The following is a 26,491-nucleotide window of genomic DNA, read 5'->3' on the forward strand; positions in this document are numbered from 1 at the left end:
CTTTCTCACAGGTAAAAGTGATCCACTCCTTGTGTCTTTCAAAGGCAGATAAATCATAGTTTTGAATCCCAAAGCTATTGAAGAAGACTTTCCTATCTGCTCTTTAGTAATTTGGCAGATTAAACTACCTGTTCTCATCTCATTCATTGCTCTCCAGGCAGCTTGGGCTGCTGACAAGGCAACAGCTGCAGAATTCACTATCCCCCAAACACCCTCATGAAACCAGTCACCACCATCTCAGCGGGAGAAGGGGCAATGTCTGCCCTCATCTTACCCCACGTGCAAGCCAGTTCATCATCCCAAGGTGTGGAGTTGCCCCTGAAGGCTGTTTACACCCCCCATTAGCTATGGACATTTCTTGATGAATTGTTCCCAGAGATGTTGCCGTTGCATAAGGTGAACACAGTGTCAGCCTGTGGCTGCGGGAACTCCGTCTCTGCAGCTAAAATAACTAACAGGCCTGGGGGGCAGGGGGCAAGACCAAGCACTTCTGGCGCTGCTGCCACAGGGCAGGCAACATAATGTTTCCAGCAGTACCATCTCCTCTAGCTGGCCCGGCTACATGTTGGAGCTATCAGAGTAATTAATGCCAAACACGAACCCCTTGCACACCTTTGAGCTTCTGTTCCTCTCACAGGTAGTAGCCTTCCCTACCTGTTCCCTTTTCTAGCAGAGACACGTGGGTGGAATGGAGCTTCATGCATTGATGTTGGGGCATGCTTATGGCTTGACAGGAGACCCTCAAAGCAGACTGGTGACTCCAGGGGTTACAGAAGTTTGATACACCACCTGTGGCCTGGCCTTGCTGACCTTTCCCTCCTCTTTCCCTCTGATGTCTTCAGCAACCCAGCAGACCAAAAAAAGCCAAGGTAAGACAGACAGGGTTAAAAGCAATGAGCAGCACATGCTACACATGACCTCTGCATGCCTCCCGGTCTCAGGAGTACAGGGAAGGCTTGAAAGAGTAAACTCTGAGACACTTCATTACAAACAAATCAAAGATTTATTTCTATTTCAAGTGAAGTAGAAGAGTAGATACAAAAAAAAAAAAAAAAAAAAAAAAAACCCAAAACAAAACACCAACAAATCTCCAATATAGAATATAATATTCTCCTAGGCTGTACAGTCCAGTTCTTTCTCAAGGTCTGCTCAGGGCCTTACTATACCAGAACTTGGGCAGAAGAGGAGCTGAGAGGCTCTGTCCTTTGAGGAATGAGTACTCTCAAGGCCCCTCTTTCTTCTCATCAGTGCTCACAGGTAAGAGTTTCCTACAGGTTTACAATCCATATTTATTGGACTCTCCTGACAGAAGTCAAAAGAGTGGTTTGAAACTTAGACTAACTTTGATAAAAGGAAGGCTCTCAGGTATTTAAAATAGAACTTACAGAAATCAAATATTTTTCTTATTCTTGCTGGTGCTTGAGAATTACAAGCAACGTGCCAGACAAAAACACATTGAGATCCACATGTTTAACATCCCCATGGCACAGCATACACTGAGATCCAATTTTCTAACATATCCCCTTGGCATATCCCCATATCCTCACAGAAAGGCCCAACCCCACGGCTCCCCAAGGACAAGACAAGTGTATCTTCCTCTCGGAAGGAAGGTGGTCGGGCAGTCCCACGTCGGTGTGGGCACAGGGGCAGCACATCTCAGTGCCACAAGGCACAGCCTGGACAGACCTGCAGGGCTCTGCACACCCTTGGCCTACACCCGAGCCTACACAACAACTCAGAGAGGTTGGAACAGCCACAAAACCACAGCAGTGCTGGTGGGAAGGGATTCCTGGAGTGTTCAGGCCTGCTGCAAACGGGAGGTTGGAGCACTGGCAGCACTAGCAAAGGGCAGGTGTAGCTTTGTCTGGTTTTTGCCTCAAAAATCTTGAAGCAGAGACCCCACACAGATATACAGTCACTTGAATTGTCCCTATAGCTCTTCACAGTCCTGCCCAGGGTTTCTAGCTTTCTAGAAGCAGTTTTTGACCATGTCTTTCTGGAGCAGTTTTTGACCCCATGTTTCAGGTTCTTGATGCAGCAAGCCCATCACTGTACCTGCTGCAAAAAATTTACCATCTAGATAGGCCCAGTTTCCCTAGTTTGTAGGTATAAAAGATCCAGAAAGAAATAAGAACATGCATCTAGACCTTCTCTGCAAACAACACAGAATTGAACCCACCCAATCTTTGCATTCTATGTCACCAACCATTGTCAGGCTTGTCCTTCAGACACTGAGTTTTGCTCCCTGAGCTGCCTACAGAAGCTATCTGAGCTCAGAAGCATCTTCCACAAAACCTGTACCAGCACTGGTGATCTTTTTTTAGATTGTACTCTAAACTGGAACAAGGGCTGAAGCAGAGAACAAAATGAGGGGAACGTGGGCCAGAAGACATCTAGGCTCTTCACTCTCGTGACCAATGACAAGATTCATGAAGGCATGAAGGGAGGTTTAGGTTGGATATCACTCCAGATGGTAGCTGAGCAATGGAACAGGCTCCGCAGGGAGCAAGCACTGAGCCTGACAGAGTTCAAGAAGCATTTGGACAATACTCTCGGGCACATGGTGTGATTCTTGAGGTGTCCTGTGCAGGGACAGGAGCTGGGCTTGATGATCCTGATGAGTCCCTTCCAACTCAGCATTGCTATGATTCTGTGAAAGTTACCTGGTCCACACTGATAACTGCTTCTACAGGAAGGAATGAAAGCATTAAAAGGCAGGACAGTTCTTCTAGATACCCCAAAATGAGCAAGAGGCAGGCATGGCTTGCTGTCACAACAAAGCACAGCAGGAGAAGAGACAGTCCAGTCCTTGCAGGCAGTGAAAGCAGAGCAGCTATCAAAAATACTAGGAGCTGGCACAGCTAGATGTACAGTTCGTCTCCCAGATGGTGAAGGGAGAGCTGGGAGAGGTGTTAGCACAGCTGCTAGGAAGACCTGCCCCTCGCTGAGACTGCTTGCTCCAGCGTAGTAGCAGCTTCTGGATGTGCCAGGACAGGGAAGAACAAGGAAGATACAATGTAGCTCTTCAGAAAGGATGGGAAAGGAAAAATGTGACTGACCTCAGCGCTTGAAAGAGTTGAGTGGCGCTTAGGCTTGCTGTCTGTGCCCACCCCTGCACTGGCTCCCTACACGGAGCAGCCTCCCTGGCTCCGTGTAGGGGCAGCAGCTTTCTGCGGTGCCACAGACATGTCAACCCAGACACCGGACAGTGCCGTCAGATCAGTGTCAGCCTCCCAGCCCAGGAGCTGGCTCAATGCATGCCATCCCTGGCACTCTGCACTCTTGAATCCAAAACTCATGTCCTACCTCACAGCCCCATGGAAGGCAGACATGCAACTTCTGCCCGCCTACTGCAGAGGGCTTTGCTCTTCACCACACCAAGCTGTGCTATGCTAATACCCAAGATATTTTCCAACCTGAGTTAATTATGATCTATACCCTCCTCTGGTGAGAGAGACTCTGGTGTATGTGTACCGTCTGTTTTTCCAAAGCTCCTCTTGAGGCTCTGGCTGCACTTTATTGCTCCCTCTCCCCATACAAGGCCCTATCACACTGCAGGATCATCTCACCAACCTTCTCCTGGTCCTGGATAAAAAGGTTCCCTACCTCTGCAAGAAAAAGGAGCTGTATAAGAAGACCTGGGAGCAGGGCTATGTCGGCTCCCTCTACACCCACAGCTCCAAACAGAGCCCAGGCTATCCATTACTGCTCCAGACCCCTTTCCAGGGTGGTGGGATCTGTTGGGGGGGTATGCTTATGCTTCCCCATTGATCTAGTTTCAAGCTTTTGTCTCACAGACATTCCTATTAGTTGTTCCCTCTCCATATCTTTCTCAAGACTCTTCAATCCCAGGAAAGCTTGAAAGTGGAGCAAGTGAAGATGAAAAAGCACTGTAACCTGCCTCTTGTGTTCCAGAAACGAAAGTTTTCTCCTATACATGCCAAGATCTCTAAGCTACAGAGAGAGCCGGGCTGATCTTGGGATCAGGTAATTTAGGCTGTAAGTACCTCTGCAGACCTCAGGATCAAGTCTCCACTCAAAACAAGTCCAAATTCAATGACAGCTACAACTTCAGAGGCAGATCAGGCTCCGTTCAGTCAAGCTGGAAAGACCTCCAAGGGCAGAGGTCCCACAGCTTCCATGGGTCCTACTTACAGGGAAGGGCTGCGCATCATCATGGTAGAAATTTTTGTAGTTCCAGTCCCACCACTGTTCCCACCCTTGCAGCACAGAGCACAACACCTGGAAGAATATGACTTGATGTGTTTTTCTGCAGCCCTGGCATCTAAACCTTCTCCAGCCTTGGCCACACTGCTGGTGTAGAGCCTGGGACTAATGCAATAGCCATCAGGGACATGCCATCACATTATCAGTGCCACGCATTCTACTTTCACCACTTTGCCTGCAAAGGCCAGGGAATGCTTCCTCCTACCTCCCTCCTTCACCTCACCACCAGCCATTTAATTCTCAGGGGAAAAAAAAAAAAACAAAAAAACAAAACCAACCACATCAACAGCAGAGAGACTTTTAAACGTGAAATCTTCCTGGGTAGACCAGAAAGGGCCCATTTGGGTGTGCCGAGAGGGTGGGAGCCTGGCAGGGGCTTTGAGCACCTGCCTCAAGAAAGGCTGTAGAAGAGGAAGAGACTGCTTGCTCCATCCAAGTACTTGGGGAGTCCCTAGGACTTTTCTGGTGAGGGCGGACAGGGCTGGACAGGACACCCCAGGTCTCCACGGCTGACTGCGACGTTCCACGCCAGGAAGCCTGGGCAGAGGGCAGAAGGCGTCGGTGCAGCCCAAGGTTCCTCAGCATCTTCCCGGGCAGCGCCGGGATCAGCCGTGCCGGGCGCCCCGCTGTCCGCCGTCTCCCGGGCTCCGGTCCGTGCTGTCGGGTCTCTCCGGGACGGGTCAGAGGGCCGGGACGAACCTGTCGGGGCCTCCAGTGTAGGTGCCGTGCCGCGGAGCGGGCTCGGCGGCACTCAGCTGCCCTCCTGCGCCGTAGGCGTGCGGCAGCGGCGGGTAGGGCGCGGGGGAGCGGCGGCCGTAGAGCGCAGGGGGGCCGGGCGAAGGGGCGGGCAGCACGATGCGCCCCGACGGTGCGTACAGCGCCCCGTGGCCTCCGGCCGCGTAGGGCCCGGGAGCGGTGGGCAGCGGGGCGTAGGCGTGGGGCAGGGCGGCGGAGGCGCATCCCTGCGCGGGGAAGGCGGTGGCGAAGGCGCAGGAGGCGGCGGCGGGCGCCGGGGGCAGGTCGGCGGGGGGCGGCGGGGCGGGCAGCGGGAGGAGGCGGCAGGGAGCGGCGGGGCGCTCGGCGAGGAAGGCTGGGTAGGTGGAGAGGTCGCTGCGCTTGAAACGTTTTCTGCGGCGGAGGAAGGACCCGCTCTCGAACATGTCACGGGCGTGAGGGTCCAGCGTCCAGTAGTTGCCCTTGCCGGGGCGGCCGGGCTCCCGTGGCACTTTGACAAAGCAGTCATTGAGGGTGAGGTTGTGGCGGATGCTGTTCTGCCACTTGCGGGGGCTGTCGCGGTAGAAGGGGAAGCGCTCGGTGATGAAGCGGTAGATGCCGCCGAGCGTCAGTCGCCGCTCGGGCGCCTGCCCGATGGCCATGGCGATGAGGGCGATGTAGCTGTACGGCGGCTTGCCCCGCTCCGCCGGGCGCTTGCGGCGCCGCCGCCCGCCCCGCGCCCCCGCCGCCGCCACCGCCTCCTCTCCCGGCGGCACCGCGTCCGCCTTCAGCAGCGGGGGCGGCGGCGGGGGACCCGGCGGCAGCCGGCCCTCGGCTGTCATGTGGCCGTCGGAGCGGCTCCGCGCCGGACCGAGCCGAGCCGAGCCGAGGAAGCGCAGCGCTGCACGACCGCGGCTTTTATGCGGCGGTGTCCGGCGGCTCGGCGCCCGGGCGGCCGGCACTCCCCCTGCTACGCCCCGCCGCCCGGGAGGAGCGGGCAGGGCCGGGCGTGCCGCCGCTGCCGCCGCGGGTAGGGGCAGCGCCCTGCCCGGCACCCCCCTCCCGCCCCTCTCAGCTGGTCCCCGTCCCCAGCGCCGTCGGGGCGCCGCGGACTCGCCGCCGTCGGGAGCGCACAGCTCCGGAGGAGCGACTGGCAGCGAGAGGAGCGGGAGAGCCTCCGGGATCCCGGTGCGGATGTTCGGGCACGTAGGGCTCGGCACCGTCGGGGCCGGTGGTGTCGGCGGCCGCGGGGAGAGGTGGCAGCGATGAGCGGCCGCCGCTGTCGGAGAGGATGCTGCCGGTCCGCGCGGGACAGTCGACCCCGGGCAACTTGCGCAGGGAGTCCCACTCTTCTTTGCGGAAATCAAGCTGTCGAAACACATTAGGCTGGAAAAAACCACCCGGTGACAGATCTGCGTGGGGAGTGATAGTAACTGCGGGCTTAGGCTCGGCGGTTTCCGTGCAGAGCTGCTACGCAGAATGCACTGGGGCTGGGGCCCTCATAGCTGGTACCCAGCAGCGATTTGGCACAGGGCTCCTGTGCCCCTGATTTACCCCTGAGCTGACGTGCTTGTCCCTGATCCCTCTGCCGCTGGACCCCACAGGTCCATGATGCAACCAGGAAGGATGCCATGCTCTCCACAGGCTAATTCTGGGACATACTTGCCAGCTCCCTCATATTTGCTCAGCTACTTGGGGCTGAGGGTCGGACCCCAGCTGAGTGTGCCAGCTAGTGAGGAATGCTTGCCCAGGACTTCAGCCCCTGTGACATATGCCCACAGGCCTGGGGACAGCACAGCCTCTTCAGTTGCTGGCATGATGTTCCTTGCAAGGCAGAGAGTGTAAAGGATGTCCTAGAGGTGAGATGGGAAGTGTGTGCAGGTGGGCACAGGCATGCCGTGTGCGTGGAAGGGTGCATATGCATGGGTACATGGGTGTGCAAGGGCACTGGTGTGGGGGTGAGGATGTGAGTGAGAATTTGTGGGTGTGCACTGGCAGGCGAGTGTGCATACAAATGCTGGCACACACAGGTACGTGGCTGGACCCGAGGCTTGCACCTGGGCATGTAGGCCAGAAACAGATGAAGACAGATGTGTGTGCAGAGAGGTGGATGTGCACAGGTGTGCAGGTGCTGTCCATCGCTGTACACCTGATTCTGCCCATGTCTTGGTGTCTCCTTCCAGTTCTTCCAGAACTTGAGTCACGAGTGCACTGCTGAGTCTTATCTTTGTAGGAGAAGCTTTTCCAAAGCCCTCTTGGGCATTACACAAATGATTTTTAAGGGAGAAAGAAGAGGTAAGAGCTGTTTATCCTAGTGAAACATGGCTCCCTTGGAGGTATCCAACAGAGTTGTTGAGCTGTTTATCTGCTTGGAGAAAAATCTGTGTGTGTGTGAGAGGATCCATTTCCAAGCAGCAAAAAAACGCCAGCCCTGCATTCCAGCTAAATAAGGGACCCAGGAGTCACTGGCCACCTGCTTATCTCTGTGGCTTCCTAGCAATATGGGAGATAGTAAAAAGTCCTATGGAGCTAGCAGAATAAACCATGAAGTGTCACTTGCTGTGGACCCACATGTGCGTGTAGTGTGTCCAGTAGCTGGATGCAGACACTGAGTAGAATTTCAAATCACGTGCTGCAGAGTTTGTGTCAAGAGTGAAAAATCAACCTCCTCTACCAATACCCACGTTCTTGAAGTGCACAGAAGACTAGGGTAGTATTAGCCTGTAGGAACCGAAACCCAACTCCTTCAGTATGAGGCTGCCTCACCAGTAATGCTCTGCCTTCTGGCTCGTGGGAAGCTGCAGCTGGGAATGGATTTTCCTATCAGATGTTCCAAAAGGCAGTGCCTTGTAGTTCAGTCACCTCTGGGGCTGTGTCTCTCTGTGCCATGCCAATTCCATGCCTCCAGAGGGCAAAGTCAGATCATGCTTCGTCTTGCACTTGTAGAGGATGGGGAGTGAAAGATGTGTGCTGAGGAGGGATGGTGTGCTGAACAGCTGCTTTTGCCCCCCTGCTGGTGACAAAAATCCTTTCCCAAGTAAGCACTTTCCTTGGCAGAGCCCAAAGGAGGGTGAAATGGATACCCAAACAGCATCTGCTGGGTCTTGTCCCTTCTCCTTTCCACATCACTCAGCTTAAACTGTGGTGCCGGTATTTGCGAGTGAAAGTGGGAGTTGTATAACATGGTGCCCTGGAGACTATCCTCAATCTGACATTATCATAAACCTATTTAAAAACACTTTTAAGTTCCTACTTTGGAAGCAGGAGTATGTCCCATTTTAAACATTAGTGTCTCTTTTGAGTACCAGTTCCCGTGGGGAGGGAACAGTGGAGAACATGAAACCCCAATTCACCCTTGGATCTTAGGCTGCAGATCTCCTCCATCTGCAAGTCAAGTGGTGCCTGTTGCTGGAGCAGAACCGTTGGTGTTCATGTTTGTGAAGCATTGTTTTCTCTTTTGATTCCATTGTGCTGGAGGAGGGACAAGAGTAACTAGGATGGAAAACACCATGCATTGATTAAACCTACTCATAATGGAGTTCATAATACAATCAAAAATGTGTGATATCTACATAGTACTACCATACAGAATCTATCACTTGAACTTTCTTTAGGTCTCTGGGAAAAAGTTTAGAGGTATCATTTTTTCTGTCTAAATTTCTCAGCTGACACTAAGGTCTGCAGCCTTCAGCTGGGCAAAGCGGTCATTGATTGTGAGACCACTGCATTGCAGAGTTGTACCCTGCACAAGGGCACTGTGCCTTGGCCTCTCAAGAATGGAGTTTGTTAGTACTGGTAGCTGCTTGGATATCCAAGAGCAATTTCCACCCACGGGGAAAAAAAAAATCCAGTTCACTCCCACACAGTTGCCATGTTACAAACCCAACACCATTGAGATCCCTCAAGGGTAGACTACGGAGGCACCCTGCTCTTTGTTAGCCCTATGACCTGAGCTGCTTCTTCCACTTCAACCAAACAAGGGAAAGTGCACACTAAATGTGTGGACAGCCCCTCATGTGCAGCACATTGATAGTTTTGTTTCTACATCAGAATTCCTCTGCTCTCTGAGGTGAGGAAAAGTTTTACCTCTGTGTCTCAGGAACAACACGGCTGTATTTAACGTGCTCCAAGTTAAGGATCTGGCAAAATCATAATCCCAGAATCATATTGGCTGAATGCAAATCAAGTGAGAGCACATACCCCTAGCACAGCCACCACCCCGAGCTCAGCTGTATCTGTCATGGAATGGCAAGTTTGGGGGTTTTATTGGCTGTGTGTTTGGTGCTAGGACCATGCTGTTTGAAGTGTGGAGAGCATCACAGCCAGACACATCATGATACTTTGTGACAAGGAGCTTAACCCTACCTGCAGCTTGTGGTTAAGGTCTGAGAGGGGTCCACAAGCCTGAGCCTTGCAATAAGACTGGTGATGTCATGACATCATTCATGCATTTTCAGAGCACATTCCACAAAGAAGTATCCAAAGTGACTGAGCTTAAGATATTTTACACCTAACTGGAGTTAGTGGGAGACAAGAACAGGGAGGTGATTGCATGGATTTTGGAAACTCTTTGTGGCTAGATTGTGGTATGGGGACCAAGGTGAAACTTGTGAAGGAGAACTGGTGTGCAGCTGAACATGGAGTACAACCATGTGGCAGGAGAGAGGCTGGAAGGCAACCTACTACAAGGATACTGCATATTTTCACCAGCTGTTCACTTGCCTTGTCTAGTGGGGCCAAAGTTTCCATCTCCATCAGTGGCCTGCTTGTTTAGTATCAGTGCTAAAATTTCTAAAAATTACTACAGCTTCTCATCCCTTTGTTGAGTTTTCTATGGAAAGTTGGGGCTGCAGGAAAGCAGGGGCTGCTTGCTGAGAAATCACATGGATACAGCCAGGTTTGTGTGGGAGACGTGAGTTGGCTGTTGTGGTCATTCTTCTGTAGAAAAAGCCAAGACATCATGGTGGCTTTAAAACAGGGCACGTCTGAGGCCAGAAATTGGGGCCAGAGCCATGGGCAGCCTTAGTCTCCATCCAGCATGGTTCCACCTGGGCAGGGCACAGAGCACGCTTGCCTGATAGCCCAGCAGCTCCCCTGGCTCTTGCAGGGGAACAGGACCTGCCGCAGGTGAGCTGCAACAGGGGCAGGTGCAGGTGGGCAGGGCAGGCTCTCTCAGAGCAGAATACTACATCTGACTATTCCCTTAGGACCCTGTCCCACTCAGGAATTCAGTGTGAGCAGCATAATGGCAAAAGAATCAGCCATACAGCATGGGAGATGTGCAGGATTGGTGCTCTGGGGTGGTGGTAGCGCTGAACTAGAGGGAGTGGCTGACACAGGATGAGGCAAGGCTGCAACCTAGAGGGACCACCGCGAAAGGGCGCACAGGACTGCTGGAAAGCTTGGGAAGCCCAGCAAAGGGAAGATGCAAGTGGTGCTCTGGGGCAGCAGTGCCCTGCGTGCCAGTCCCAGCTGGGGCCCTGCTGCAGAGGCTCTGGGGAATGCTGTGCATGGAGCTGGACGCAGGCCAGGAGTGACTCTTGCAGCAAGTGTGGTACACTCCTTACTGCATTTCCTGAGGAAGAGCTCATCTTGTCAGGCAAGCTGAGATCTGTGCCAGCACCCCTAAACAGTAAAACATGGAAGCTAGCTGTGCATACTGGCAGCGAGAGCCTCATTTACCTAAGACATGGTGCCACAAAACGAAGACAGAAAACACCACATGTGATGTGGGCAGCAAGAAGAAGGCACCTTCTTGGTGGAAGCTGTGTGGATGTAGCCTGAGTTGGATGGGCCACGACACATTCATTTGTTCTCCTGCCAAAGGAGAATTTAGAGTGTGTTTTCAAGAGAATAAGCTGCCCATTCTTGCCTTTGCACCACCAAGATATCACTGGGACTAGTGCAGATCCATCATATGCTTCAAAAAGGAGGAGCTCGTTTTTTCTGAAAACATGGAAAGCAGAGTCAAGCTCTTCTACAAGCTGAAAATCACTTGATATGCCTTTGGGGTGTGGGTTGTGTTTGGTGGGTTTTTTTGTTTGTTTTGTTGTTTGTGGGTTTTTGTTGTTGTTGTTGGGGGGGGGGGTGGGGGGGTGGGTGTGTGTGTGTGCAGGTGTTAGGAAGTTTGCATGGCTCTTGCTTCCCTGAAGTCTGTGAATTTCAGCACCTCATGAAAATCTTCCGGATGGATGTCTTTGAATAGCCATCAGACACTGTTGGCATGGAAATAAGTTCTTTCTATTTTGCCTATCAAATGCCCTATTTGGGCCGTCATTCAACAGTTTGGAGAAGTTGAATCTCTGGTAGGGTGTGCATCTCCTACTCAGTATTTTCCAGGTACCCTGCTGGGACTGGTCTGCTCTGCTAGCTCACAACAGGTGTCACTGGCATCTGACAGAAGCTCCAGCTGAAGCCCCACAGGGTCAGAAAGACCCTGAGGCTTGTGGACAGGAAGTGTCACTGTTGACAAATTTTTTAAAGACAAATTAATATCTGCCAGGGTAGTGATTCAGCCCTCTTTGCAGCTACTAGTGAAACCTGATGCTTGTTAGAAAATGATAGAATACATCAGTTTAGAGGGAATTATTAACTGCTTGCTGTGGAAGCTGGGAATTAATTATTTAAGTATAATTATTTCATTAATTGCCATATTATGAACAAAATATATTTGCAAATATCCTGCTTTACTTCAATAAGCTATGTGGAAAGAAATGCTACTTGTTTTCTTTTTCCTTTGTTGCAGACAGAACCGCATTTTCCTGGACACAGGCTTTTTCTAACTCACACTTAAGCATTCGATGGAGAGGAGACAGGTCATTTTGGCCAAACTGTAGAGTTAAGAGGCAAATTTCCCAGTGTAGGTGAGAGAAAATTCTTGTTATTTTTGTTGGCAGTGTTCTTCGTTGGCAGTGTTCTTCTTGATGTTTCACCCAAATACAGATATTTAAAACTCTAACAAATTGCAGTGGCGATGCCCTGTAATTTACTAACCAATTCCCTGTCCCAAGACATGCTCTGCGATGTGGTCCTTGCAGAGCACTTTGCTCGTGGTCACAGACAGTGCATCAGCCAAGGAGGGAGACAAAGGGGAGCAAAGGTGTTAGAGCCAGTAGATGGGAGCAGTGGAGTAAGACTGGGAACACATGAAGGAGGGGAAACAGAAGGAGTAGTACCGTGGAAAAGCAAGGAATGTGAAGAGAAAGTGTTGGGGGTGGAGCTGGAAGAATAGGAAGAGCCTTTACTGGAACACTAGTTGGGAGGTTTGTTTTGCAGAGAGAATCTTGTACGAGTACACAGAAAAAAGCTCACCTAAGTTTCGTCTCCTCTGGGTCTGGAATCAAAGACTCTCAGCATCACTTTGGTGCAAGCAAAAAACCCATGAAAAGCAATATCACAGCTTTCTAGGACTGACCTACGCAGACCATGAAAAGGTGCTTTTTTGTTCTTTATTTCTTCTTTAAACCTAGGAAAATCACTGATTAAACTGTGATTAATACTGAGAATTATTAAACAAAACACTTGTTGCCCTTCCCTGGAGACTGCAGCTTTTAAAAGCACGCTTTGCGTGACTCTACTTGATCAACAAAAACAAGCTGTTTCAGTAGGTAGGTTCAGGCACCCAGCCCTTTTGTGTGCCGGGCTTCTGACTCTTCTTCAGGGTTTTGGGAAGACCTTTGCGACAAAGAAGGTCAGAGGCAGAGCTGGGGGGGCAAAGACATCGGGTCAGAGCCTGCAGCAGGGATTGCAGGAAAAGACAAAGGCGCAGCCACAGCGTGCCCCTGAGGCTGGAGGCAAAACTCCCAGCTTGAAAATAGTTCCCAGTTAAAGCTGAGTAGCCTCTCCGGGCTCTTTCCTGGCCTTGGACGCAGCCAGGTGGATGCCCTGTGTGTGTGTCAAGCTCTGATAGAGGAAAGACAAAATGTACTTTAAAAGGCACAAAAGCTGCAGCGCTGTGTGCGTGCGGGTGCCCGAGCAATGCGCCGTGCACCGCTGGATGTTGGACCACGCCTGGCAGCAGGGTGAGCTCTGAGAACCGCTGCCACGGATGCATTCAGCTGTCGGGGGTTGATGCTGAGGGGCGATTGGTAGGACCCAGCGCTACCCCGCTGTAATTCCATGCCTGAGGGATGTAAATAGTCTTTTTTAAAAAAACAAAGTGTAAAGTGGGGATAGTTCGAGCTTACTGGCACTGGCAGACAAAATCTGAATACTTTTACAAAGAGCCCCTGTTTTTTCCCTAGGCCCCTTTGTTCTCATTGCCTCTCTCTGACCCCTTAGCAATCACCATGGTAATTACCAAGTAATGCCCTATTTACAAGTACCTTCCGAAATCTGCTGGAGTTTTGCTTGAGCCTGTAACAAAAATGTCTCTCCTCAGATGAGAAAACGGGTTATTTCTCAAATTCAAATTTTTTTTCAACAAGACTGAAAAGGCAGTGAATAGCTGGCATCCTGCTGAAGTTAACAGATCTGTGGGGATTTACACTAGATAAGCATCTGCCCAGCGTTTGCCTGAGGCAATACCTCTAACCAAAATTGTGTAGGTAGGGGTAATCTGGAGAGAAAGAAGTGGGTTTAAATTTTGTGCTGCTAATAAAAATAGGCAGTGCACTGCATGTATTTCCGGGGACAGCAAAAAGTTTCAGAAATCTCTTTCTAATTTTGGGCAATCTGATCTGACTTGTTCTGTGACCACTCCGTATTTCTCTTGTGAAGCCTGTGCCATGAGACAGGTTTCCCAAAGAGATGGTGGGATCTCTGTCTGTCGGGCATTTTAAAATTGGTCACGGCCCTGAACAAGATGATCTAACTTGGGGAATAACCATGTTTTAAGTTTGTTGGGTGGGTTTGTGTTTGTTTTTTTTATTTTTTGTTTTGTTTTGTGTTTTGTTTTTGTTTTTGAGAAGGAACTTTTTCTGCAGTTCTCTCTGTTCCTGTGGTACAAACGCGATTTCCAGGAGTTTCTGTCAAATCAGCTCAAGTCCTGTCAATGATACAGGAAAGTGATCTGACAACAGAAGCAAAGGACTTCTCAAAATGCCAGGTGCTCAGATTTTCTTTATTCCAGCTAGCTCGTATAGTTTTGTTTATGCAGTTTGGGTATTCATATGCAAATCACAGATTTGCCGACCGTGCTGGACCATTATCAGAAAACAGGTCTTACAAGTGATTTAACAATCACTTCCAGAATCACTTCATGTTTTGGACTTTGAAAGGGAAGCAGAGTGGCATCATTTTGAGACGTTTGAGATTCCCTCCCCTTTACTCTGCTGTGAGACAGTGCAATATTTGCTATGTGAGAGTGGCCTGTTTTTGGCTGAGATGGAGTTTTTTTTTTCCAGTGGTGGGTAGTATGGGGCTGTGTTTTGGATTTGTGCTGAAATAAGTGTTGGTAACACAGGAACGTTTTTGTTGCTGCTGAGCAGGGCTTACACAGAACCTAAGCCTTTGCTGTTTCCCACCCACCGTACCAGAGAGGGGGCTGGGGGTGCACATGGAGTTGGAAGGGGCCTGGATATCTGATCTCAACTGACCCAAGGAATATCCCACAGCATATGGTGTCATGCACGGCGTAAAAAGCTGGGGAAAGAAGGAGGAGGCAGGGGGAGGGTTTGGAGTGATGGAGTTTGTCTGCCCAAGCCACCGTGAGGCGTGATGGGGCCCTGCGGTCCTGGAGATGGCTGAACACCTGCCTGCCTGTGGGAAACGGTGAATGAATTCCTTGTTTTGCTTTGCTAGTGTGTGTGGCTTTTGCTTTACCTATTAAGCCACCTCTATCTCAGTTTTCTTGGGTTTGCTCTTCCAGTTCTCCCCCCCATCCCACCGGGGGAGTGAGTGAGCAGCTGTGGGGGACTCAGTTGCTGGCAGGGGTTAAACCACAACAGAGAGTGTCTTTATTACTTCTAAAAACAGAGAACAAGGGAGAGGTGGAAAATCAAATGTGAAAACAATTTTTAAGAATATTGTTTCTTCCTGTAAGAAGTGTTTATTTAGATGTGAAAATAAGAAAAGGTCTGAGGGCAAGGACAGGCTAAGATCTACTTCCAGTAAGTGAGCAGAAGACTCTCTGGTCTGGACAAGGTGCTAAACACAGGAGGTGCAGGACTGACCTCTGCAGTCAGCAGAAAGAGGGGGCATCTGGAAGGTACCTCTACCCTAAAGGCAGGAGACCACAGCCAGGCTCAGTGCAGCCTCCCTGACGCTCAGAGAGCAAAACCAGGCCCGTGCACCCCATGGGCAGCACATGGTGCCCCTATTCCTTCCTGGGGGCCCTCATAGGTGGTTCTCGGTACACCCCCTCTGGAGTGTGGAGCAAACCAACATCCCTGTGTGGAAAACAGAGGCGAGGGGGAATAACCCAAAGGAAGGAGGCATTAGTGCATCCCCTTGGCTGGAGCTGCCAGCGATGCTCTGCCATGCTTAAGGCTTAGCTGTGGCAGAAAGATGGGGTGGCTCTTGCTAGTTCGGTGCAAATAGCTGAGCACTGAAGGTAATTTCTTTCATTCACTTCTTACACATTCTGAATAGGGCGTGTCAGTTTTTTCTCCTCAGAACTAGTCTGGGCAACTCAGAGAGGAGTGCAAAAATCAGAGCTAATCCTGCAGGAATGACTCATTCTGGCACAGGATTTGCAGAGCAAGATGAGAAGTTCAGGTAAAACAAAGGGAAATGGAGGCTGTAGTAAAACTCTGTGGTTTGGAGCATGTCAGTAAAACTGCTCCGAAGTCAAAGTTGGAAACCCCCTCCCAACAAATTGCTGAACTCAAAACCTTGGCAGTGTCTAGGGCAAGTCAATATTCAAGCATACTAGTTGCAGAAACGGAGGCTCTTTCCCATGGGACCTGTAGGTTGGATTGCTAATTACCATGGGTCTGGAAAACAATTACTATTATTTCATTATTATTTTAAATTAAACAAAAATAAAGCAATGCCTGTCCTTTTAAAGTTGGACTTTGAAATATTTTCTGCATTTTTCAGCCAGGATTACTCTGGCCAAGTCCAAACAGAGAAGCACTGGAATTCTGACAACGGCTTAAGGCGATTTTCAACCAAATTTCTCTAGCAAGGTCAGTAGAGTAGTTGGGGTGAAAGCACAAGCCCAGCCTAAATGGGCCCAGGAAAGGAAGGCTGGATTTCTAGAAGCTATAGTAGACATAGAAATAATTTCCCCTGCATCCTCTCACAAGTCTTTTAACTACTTTAGCTTGTTTTCTTCACCTGGTATCTTTGCATACACGTCCACTAGATTGCAGACCAGTAGCTCAAGAGAGCTCACCTCCAGAGCATGGATCAGAGAAATTAATTTTTCCACTATTATTTAAAACATTTCACCTTGTAAAATAAAAAATGTTGGCATGATTACAGCAAAAAGCTAAAGCATCAGGGAGTCACAGAGAAGAGGACACTTTTCTATCCCAGTCTCTCCCACTTGTTAGTAGAGAGATGTGACGCTCGCAGGTGAGTTGTACTCAGATGAGGATAGAGATTAAGTTTTAAAGGAAGATATTTCTGGAATGCCCAGAACATTGGCAGTGTTGTGGCAGCCAGTACAGTAGAACAGTAGATGAGGTGCTGTTCTACAAGCCAGGATGGGAGAAAACCAGCTGACCTTTACGAACAGATGGGCTGAGTCCTCCTAGACCTCTGGGTGCTTACACCTGGCAGGCAGTGAAGCGCTGGAGTCCCTGTGGCAGGGCTTTGTCAGTGACAGTTTGTGACTCTGTGCTCTTTAGACTTGGCTGTGGGCACATCTGAGCTGCAAAAGGGTCCCTGGCAGCAGCAAACGGGACAAGGCTGGAGCTGCTGGTGCTGCCAGGGCCCGCTGGGGCCGAGGCCGGGTCCAGCGCAGGCTCAGCAGCTCAGGCCGCTGTGCATGCCGGCGGCATTCTCCCGAGGATTAGCCAGGCAAGGAATGTGGTGCCGGCGGAATGTCCTCCCGGCGCAACCTGAAACCCTCGGTCTGATATAGCCTGAAAAACAGGGCGGGTTGTGGCAGCTCCAACAGTGCCACGACCCCTGAGTCCCAGGCTGGGGGTCATGGGAAATACTTTCTGGTGTTTGGACTCGGAGAACCGGGACTGGAGCAGTGGCCTTGCATGCTGCATGGAAGCATGGCTTGGGTGGAAGCAGCATCCCCCCAAGAGCAAAGGACCTCAGGTGAGGGCACAGTTGTCAGGCTTGGACTTGGTTTTCCCAGTAGGTTCTGCCGGTTTCTGTGGCACCAAAGGTCCTCTGCCACTACAGAGAGAGCTGGGCAGTGGTTATGGGGAAATGTTATTTTTCTTCAACACTCTGGGACTTGAGGGTTCTCTCCCTACCCTCTTACACCCAACTGCTTGTCACAGCTGTCAGTGTAGATGCTGACCTAGCTCTGGAACCACCAGTGCTCTTATCAGTGTGGCATCAGGAGGCGTGTGCTGCTGTGTGCCCTTTTCTACAACACCCCTTGGGCAAAGAGGGTGTAACTCCGGCCAGGAAAGCCCATGCTCGTTCATGTTGCTGTTCTAAGGCCAGCTGGCAAATCCAAAATAAAACTGTCCACAAATGATGCTCATCCCAACTGATTCCTTCACAGAGTTCAACCTCTCCCCACACTGCTTGCTTCAGAGACTGACCACAGCTGTCTTTCTGGTCCCAAGCCTTGCCCCAGCCACCAGGTGCCAAGCAGCTTGCACAGCAGTCAGATGGTGCTGCCTCACCTCTCCACCGAGTGAGGAGTGTTCCAGCACTGCACGAGGCTCCAGGGCCAGGGCTGGGTGTGGAGGTAAGGGCATCTCATGTGGCTGCTGCTGTGCACAAAGCTGTTTACCAATGAGCTCATGGCAGGGTCAGTGCCAGAACGAGGGCAAATGGAGCGTAGAGAGAGTTTGCGCCCACATGCAAACTGTATCTGTTGATCGGGACTTAACTCCTGATCAAATTCCTGCCAGGTTATTGTTCAACTTCCTTGTAGGGGCAGGAGCTGTGTGCACTAGATGAAGGCATTTGGCCTCATGCAGCTACAAAGCAATATCTTCTCTGGCATCTGCTACTTTGGGTTTTTTTCCTTCTCCTTGTCTGGAGGGGCTGCCAGACCACCCTGCAATTACTGGGGATCCTCTCCCCTTATGGGCAGTACAGCACATTCCTGGCAGCACCCAGCTTTGCCTGCGGCTACCCCAGCAGATAGCTTGTCCTGCTGCGTGAAGCAGAGACATAGGAACTAGTCCAACATTAAATATGCTGGGACCCTAAAGCTCAGAGATTCCTTGTACTCCTGCTTGATGTAGCCATATGAGATCTCTCAGCTGCCTGGCTCCTGTCTGGGAAACTAAACACCAAGGCAAAATCCCAGCTAATAGTTTAGAGACACTGTGAGATAGAGAGCTGCACGTTTGGCTCGTGATTTGTCTGAGCCCACCTGTGGTACTTTTGCACTACAAAGACCTGGAGGCAGGTAAACCTGCAGAAGTAGGTAGGAAGAGAAAGAAGGAAAGTAGCTCTGAGAGCACCACAGAAAAGCCACCGCAGTCAGGGAGTGCCATTTCTGTCATGGGTAAATAGAAGAAACAGTGTGGTTCTCCCTTCCTTGAAATACAGACAAAAGTTTTCACATTTTTTCACGGCCCTGTGATGGACCGTGCAACCCAGTGTGGTCCCTTCCAAGCTGACCAGTTCTGTGATTTTGTGAATCTGGAGTACCAACAGCACAAGCGGCCCTCGGACCTGCTTGTGACAGGAGCAGCTGGACTAAACTGCCCCCTTTTATCCGTGGTCCCAGGCACACGGAGCACTGCCAAAGAGAAGCAGAGGCTGATTCATGCTGATGAGCAGAACAAAGCCTGATAGGACAGGGGGCACAGCCACTAAGAGGCTGAAGCAATGGAACGGGGGATGGCCCCCAGAGGCCTTAGACAGGTCTTCCAGGGCAGATCATTGTTCTTTTGCTCTGCCTTCACTCCTTTACCATTAAGAAAATGTTCTGCATCAGAAGCATGGCATCACCTTCCCTTTTCACCCTATCTTCCCTCCCTTGCAAACCAACAGAGCAGCAATGGCTGTGGGATTGAAATCAACAGTTTTCCATCTCCCGCATCTTATGCCCCAAGGAGCCTGAAACCTGTAGATTTTCACTGAAGACCCTCAGCCAATTCTTGGCATTATCCTTAGCACATATTCCTTCTGCTCAGCTCCTATTTCCTTTTCATGAACCAGTGATAACGGCTTTCCTTGTCTTTCCCCTAGAAGGTCTGGCACATTGGGCAGGTACTAGGTAGGAAAGATCTGAATTCAAACCTCACCACTGCCTCATTACCACTCAGGCCCTTAAAATGCTCCTGCACAGCAGACTTTTCTCCCAGAACCTTTCCCAGCCTTCTAGGCAGTAAGCATAGATGGCACAGTGCCGGAGGAAGATGCAGTACTTTCCTTAATGGCCCTGAGGTTCTTCTCCTTTTTTTTTTTTTTTGTTTTGTTTTCATCATATTCCATTTCTTTGATTTTTTTTTCCCCCCTTTGTTTGTTTGTTTTGGAAGCCTAAAGGGCTTTCAGGAGAGGTCACTTAGGGAGAGAGGCCACAGAAAGACAGACATTTCTTTCTGGTTTTATTCTGAGTCAGAGTAGGAAGTTTGGTGAAGAGATTTATGAAAGGACTTGGGGTATATGTCTGCTGCTCAAATAACTCTCTTGGTCCAGTGATGGAAGCACATGGAGCTTGTAGGTATGTCACTTCTCCCAGGCAAGCTATACCCTCCCAGGCAGCTATACCCTGTATTATGGTGCAGGGCAGCTCTTGGGCGGATGAAGAGCACATTACCACTGTCTGAAGTCCTGGAGCTGAGGTGGGAAAGAGCATCTGCTCCCAGTGCTCAGAGCAAGTTCACTGGGGGTACCTGGCACCTGCAGCTCCCAAGCATCTCCCCACACACCTGCGGGAACAAGGACAGGAAGACACTTGGGCTGCCAAGGCTTCTTGTCTTGTGGGTGGCTGGGATTGATGGCAGGTCCTGTTGCCCCTGGGGTCCACATGGACTCAGGGCACAGCGCGGTGACCAGATTAGCAGCAGCACCATGAAATGTACACCTCTATGTGTAAGGATGAGTCCAGCAACAGTTGGTATGGGGGACAGCAGCTAGCACTGCTCTGTGCACTCACAGATCACAGTGGCACTGGTGGCAGGTGCTCAGTCCCTGAAGTGGCAGGAGGAGTACAGGAGTGGATTGGTCAGCATTGTCCTCCTGACGAAGCAGGGGCAGTGTCCACTGCAGAGGAGCCAGACCACCCCACCATGGGCTGCAGTGTGTGCTGCTCTTGGCCTGGAGGAGCTCCTGCCTCTTTCTGGTCATAGTCAAAACAGCACAGCACTCTGAGAGGGTCACCTGGCAGTCACAGATGTCCCTGCCAGAAAGAGATCCATTGTGCCTGGCTTGCTCAAAGGACTTCTGGAGTTCTGTAAATGAAACCACCAGTGCATGAAATATGTAAATACTCCTCTGAGCAGTGATGCTGACCCTTGGTCCCTCTTTCTGGCCCACTGATCTTTGAATAGGTTAGCCTTAATGGAAGGGGCTCTGGCACCACCTCCTTATGCCCTCCCACTAAGAGGGCAACATGTAGCCCGGCGGAGCAGGAATTGGTCGGTAAAGGGGGGAAGGTGGGAAAGGGTTTTCCATGGGCAGAGAAGGAGTTGGAATGGGGGCCCCAGTGCATGTGGTTTAGGAGTGCTGGGTTTAGGAGGGAGAGTGATCTCCCTTTAGGAGGCAGAGCAGGAGTACCCTGGGGAGAGGGTTGGTGTCTGTGGAAGCTTCCACTGCAGACGTTCCTGGAGTTCTGCATTGCCCAGCAGAAGCTGGGTCCACATGTCTGCTCACACCAAGAGTACCTCAGACACCTTGTGCTCCAGCAGCTGCAGGGGAAAAGGCCTTGTTTGGGGCTGGGCTGGGCTTTGACAGAGGAATGTATGCACAGATCAACGCCTGAGGTTCCTCCGTTGTGCTCCGGCTACATTACCAGCAAGCTGCTGAGTAACTTCTGGGCAGCGTGAAACAGTATTTCCCAAACCAGCCCTGCCTGTGATTCACCAGAAGTACTCTTATCTTCATCGTTCAAAAGCTTTTGTCATTTTAATGAAGAAACCACTTCCTGCTGGCTGGATGGGCGATTACCCAACACAAACTGCAGATATTCAAAGAAAAGGGCCTGTGATCCATCAGTTGGCTAAGGGCTATTCTTCATCCCAAGAGCCAGGATAATCCTAGGTGGGAACATCCACAAAGGGGTCAGCTGTTAAAGGAATTTAAGTGCCTTTACATTGGCATCTAGAGCCCTGCTGGGAAGCTGAACCCTATGGAAGACCTCCCGTGACCTTTTTCACAAGTCTTGGGGGAAGGCTTCTAAATCACTGAGGCACGTCTGAAGGCTTCGCTCTCTGTTTTCTCCATCACTGGGCTTTCAAACAATTGCATCCTTGTCACACATTTGTCAAAGAGAAAGGGGGAGATGAAGAAAGAAATTTCAATAGTCTCAGGGCTTTGCTTACGGCTGTGTTAATGCTGAATACCAAGCGGAGGTGGAAGGGATATCCTGAACAATGTCTGGTCTCCAGGCAGAATCCGTTTCCCATGACAGTGCCTTTCTGAAGCAGGAATGCCGGCATGAAGCAAAACTTGTTAAAGTAGTAAAAGAAGAGGTCTCTATTGTGTCCTGTGTGACAGAATAATCCTTCCTCAAGCGCAGACTGCTGTCTTTTTCCCTCCCATCTGTGAATTTTGGCTTCAGTCAACTTCGTGATTTTCACAAGGTATAAAATTAAAATCCTACCCTTAAAAGCAACCAGCCAACCTTGCAGGATCTTCCCACAGGCATGCCCACAACTGTGAACATAGTTTTCCTGTACTGACTCTAAGATGTCTGACTGCATTAACCTGAAATAAGGTTTCCTGTTAGGAGCTGCATTTGATAAGAAGAAACAAACATTTTCGATATCTTCATCCATTTCATTGATTAAACATAATTTCCCTTTCTCAATGCTTTAGTCACAGGTTATCACTGTGTTCCTCGATTTTTTCCTTCAATTTCTCTTAAATATTCTCTTTAAAGCTTTCCTTTCTGAAGTACCTGTGAAAACCAGCAGACAATTATTTAGACTTACTAAATGAGTGAAGCTCTCTTTCCAGCTCCTTGTGCCCTGTGCTTGTCCCACATTTATGTTCTGTATTTGTACCCTGGATAGAGTGTCTCATCTCACAGCTCAGCCTCTTAAGGGTTATATTAATAACAATCACAAGGGTCATCAGTATTGTCAATATACCTATACAGGAGCTGAATATACCAAATTAAAAGTGAAACAAGGCCTTAGCAGGGAAACAGGGCTGTTCCTTCCCCCTGTTTTATTTCAAAAAGCTACTGATTGTCATGTCCTTTCCACTTTTTTAAATCCAGCAATACTCATTGGAGGTTGTTCATAGTATGCCTGTGATTCTGCCATCAAAAGAAAGTGGATTTTTTGTTTGTTTGTTTTTGTTCTTGTTTTGTTTTTGTTTTTGTTCTTGTTTTGTTTTTGTTTTTGTCTGGGGGTGGAGAAAGTCCCAGTAATGAGTCTGGTACTTGTGTTAAACAGTCTTCACTGCAACAAAGCATCTCTTCAGGTCCCTGACACAAGGGAAATGATGCATGTAGGGGATGCCAGCTATTGGAATCCATGCTCTCAGCTCAACAGATTTCATAAAGGATCCTAGAAACAGAGGGTTTTAATTTCATGTGCCCACAGTGAGCGAAAGCCCCGGGCACCAGCCACCACAAAAAAATGAGTCTCAGACAGCCCTGAGATATGGCTGGGATCATGTGCAGTCCCTGCCCATGAACCACTTGGGGGTGGGTGTGGTACTTGTTTCTGGTGTCCTCACATTCCTGTCTTGTGAAATGGATGGGGGATCCGTAGCCCTAGCCTGGCATATTTGGAGGGAAGTTACCATGTAAACACCAGTGCCAGTGTTGATGGGACTTTCACTTTGCTGGTAGGTGCTACCCAGATTTGACTCTGGGACTTGAGGCTTAAGTGACTTGTTACAGCCTTTGCACACAAGCAAAACAATTCTTCCTAAATTTCGAAGTTACACATCTCCAAATCTGATAACAGCTCTGCTCTGTTTACTTAGGAGGTCTGTTGGCAAGCACTGAGACTATGGATCTTGGTTAGTAGTTCATTAGTAATTTAATTATGTAGCCTTAAGATTCAGACTGCCTCTTTCTGAAAGTGTGCTCCAGCTGAAACAGGTAGGTTTGTGGTAACCCTGTGCCACAGTCAAAACTGATCCATTTAGCTCCACATATAGTGATGCTCATAAACAGTCCCCTCACTGCACACAGGAGCACCATGATGCCAGAAAAGCAGGGTCCACACCGCTGCTGGAGTTTCCTGATGCATGCTTTGGACTGTAAAGGTGTGCTCTGGTGGAATACTAAATTATTTCTTGAATTTGATCCAAACTGACAAACAGCTTTAATTGAAAAGAAGGGAGGAAAACAACATATTTTGACATTTTCCAAAAGATTTCCTTTGCCTTCTTGTTTCCTGAGAAGCTTTCACTTTGAAACTGACCCTGAGTTGTTTGGCGGGGGGGTGGGGTGTTGTGTCTGTTTGTTTGTTTGTTTGTTTTCTTTTTTTTTTTTCCTTGTGGGGTTGGGTTTGTTTTTTTTTTTTTCCTTTTTTAAATTAATGTAAAACCCCACAACCCTCTGAAAGGAAGAGGAGGGTTTCCTTTTGGTCCAGGTGAAGTGATATAAATTGTCTGGCTCACCTGCTGCCATGCATAGTCAGAAAATTGCCCTGCCTAGACATCTGCATGCTGAGAATAAGTGTTCTCTTCACAGGGAGAAGAAAGTTTAGGAGAAGCAGGGTGAGATGGGTGCATCATCTCTCAGGCAGGGTGTTGTAAAAATTGTTCTTTAAAACCTCTTTAATTGACAATTCCTTCAAAGTGTGGAGGAATGCAGTTTCTGATCATAATCCCACCACCGCTGTACTGTTGTTACAAGTGAGCTGGTCTATCTGTAATGAAAAGCCCATCCATGACATGCTCTTAATTTGGAGCTGCTCAGAGAGGAATACCCACTCCCATGGCTCGCCTGTGGGCTGAAGTGGTTTTACTGAATCCTTCTTATGCATTTCAGTGAGTCCCCACTCTCCAAAAACTGCTGACAGTAGTGCATCCTCCATGTGTTGGAAGTGTGGCACAGTGCTGTGTTTGCGTAGGTACCAGTCCACTTGTGCTTCCATCAGCTGTAAACTTCACAAGAAACAGCATCTTCTCCTACCTAGATCTTTGGCTGCTTAACTTCGGAGTGATGCACCAAGAACAGATGTCTGCTGGATCAGTGTCAGGAACAGTCAGAAAAAGAACTTTCCACAGAGTTATCTTTTATCAGTTGCTTGCTTTTTAATCCATGTGACAAGGAGATCACAGATCTTCAAGGATACTCATTAGGCACCTAAAATGAGATTAAGTGGACTGGTAAAGCCATTTGGCTGCTACAATTATCATCCTCCTATTTACATTGTGCCTTTAGCTGAAGTTTGGGCAGGAATGATGAGAAACCAAGATCACTCATGGATGTAAGTTAGTGTTAGTCATACTTCCCTGATTTCTGCATGGCTGCTGTATCTTTCAGATGGGAGCCAAGTGGAAAGGAAATGAAACTTAGCGCTACTTCCTCCAGCCCAGGCTCTCTTACACAGTCAAGATGTTTTGAGGTGGTCCATAAGTTGTTGGGGTTGCTGTAGGCCTTCATTATGTGAACTGCTGGCCACCTTTACTGCACTGTCTATGCTTCCTGCAGTTTCTTTTCAGAGGATGGGGAACCCATGTCCCTCTGAGGAGTATACTGTGGGGATAAGCTCAGATCCAGTTGCTTGGCTCAGTTTATGTGAATAAAATGCCATGCATTGTGATGGAAGAAATATCAAATAGAATCTTCTTAACAGAGATAGCCCACTTTGACAACAATTTCAGGGGATGAGATGAAAAGCATGGTACTGAAACTTAGTTATAGCTTACAATTTCTTTCGTGCTAAGACAGTTTTGTTTGAAAGGAGATTGGGTTGCAGTGTATGGACACAGTCCCTATGCTGCTGTGCTAAGGGTGAACAGTAATGGGAGTTCAGTTTGAGAGGGGGTTCCTAAAATCAGTGGGCTTACATCACTTAGGAGAATGGCACAAGACTGGTGCCAAGCTCCACTTTGTTAGCCCTGTATTTAATGACAGGCACAAGAGTCCTCAAAATTTGTCCAGAAAAATTTGCATTTGGAAACAGAGGCCTTGACTGGAAAAACCAAGATGTCTGATAGAGAGTGTGCCAGTAAGCAGAAGGGATGACTGCACATGCTTGGGGGTGTGTGCATAAATTTTCTGTTTACATAATGATGATTGGCAAAGGCTCTCTGGGGCTCTAGAAGGAGAGAGGTCCAAAAGCTCAGATGACATTTGCTGGAGAGAAGAGAAGAGAAAGGAGCTTGTGGGCAGGCCTCAAACACATGTAGTGTATTTAGCTTGTCATCATCATTTCTGATGCATTTTGGTTGTGAGAGAAGAAATCCTGGGAAGCAGAAGGCAGCTTGTGCTTGTGATACCACAAAAGTGAAAGACAGCTAATGTACTGAAGTACTTATGGGTGGGTCATCACCCCTAAATCTGCCTTGGGTGCAAACTCCCTAAATTTAAAAAACAAAAGAAGTGGATCAATCTGTTTGATACAAACTTTGTAGCAGCAAGGATTACTCTGTGTGTGTGCGCCACTGTGCCAGGAGAGCCAACAAATAGAAACTGGCAGCAAATCTGCGATGACCAGCCAGAGCAGCAGCCTGAGATAAGACAGCATCCAGCCCCAAGAACTCTGGGAAAGCAGGTGAGGAGAGCTCGGAGTTACTACACTTCAGGAGAGGACTTGTTACTCATTGTGTCCTGTCTCTCTGTAGCCCACTTCCTTTGTCTCTTCCGGGACATGGCGCCATAAGGACTTTTGAGTTTAATATCTCTGAGACTGAAGCCAGCATAACATCAACAGTCCTAAAATCTGATTTTTGTCGGTGTTGTTGCAAGCAAGAGATGCCAGCTGCTGGGTGCTCCAGACACCCAAGCAAGGCACCGGGCTAGGACAGACTCTGCTGCAAGAGAGCATGTTGTGAGCATCCCTAGCAAGGTCTTCAGATGTCCATTCTCCTTCAGTGTCGTATCACCTGTGTCTGCTGCCCCCAGAAAACCACAAAATGATCTTCAAACTCCTTCCCTCCAGTTTCTGTCTCATGGGGCTGAGATTAGAACATGTTTCAGCTTAACATCCTACAACATTGCCTGGCTTCCCGCCCAAGGAAACGGTATGGAACAGACATTTAGAGAGGTTTAGGAAAGGCCCAGGCAGAGGGGGAGCAATCCATCACTTTGTTGAGAGGGGAGTTCCTCTCAAAAATGGTAAATCCTTTGTTAAAAGGTGATAAATTTCAGGTGTGGGGTTTTTTGTTAAAAATAGTTGAGAAGTTTTGTGCAGAATTTGTTAAAAACCATTTACTGTTG

General features: G+C 49.3%; 1 protein-coding gene across 1 annotated transcript; it reads right to left on the reverse strand.

Annotated features, from left to right (window-relative positions):
- Positions 1 to 4,907: 4,907 nt before the first annotated feature.
- Positions 4,908 to 5,783, reverse strand: FOXE1 (forkhead box E1). The gene has a single exon (XM_040090861.1). It carries the CDS (start codon positions 5,781 to 5,783, stop codon positions 4,908 to 4,910), a length of 876 nt encoding a protein of 291 aa, XP_039946795.1.
- Positions 5,784 to 26,491: the final 20,708 nt, after the last annotated feature.

The sequence above is a fragment of the Hirundo rustica genome, chromosome Z (assembly GCF_015227805.2).
Source record: "Hirundo rustica isolate bHirRus1 chromosome Z, bHirRus1.pri.v3, whole genome shotgun sequence".
In the NCBI taxonomy this organism is placed as follows: domain Eukaryota; kingdom Metazoa; phylum Chordata; class Aves; order Passeriformes; family Hirundinidae; genus Hirundo; species Hirundo rustica.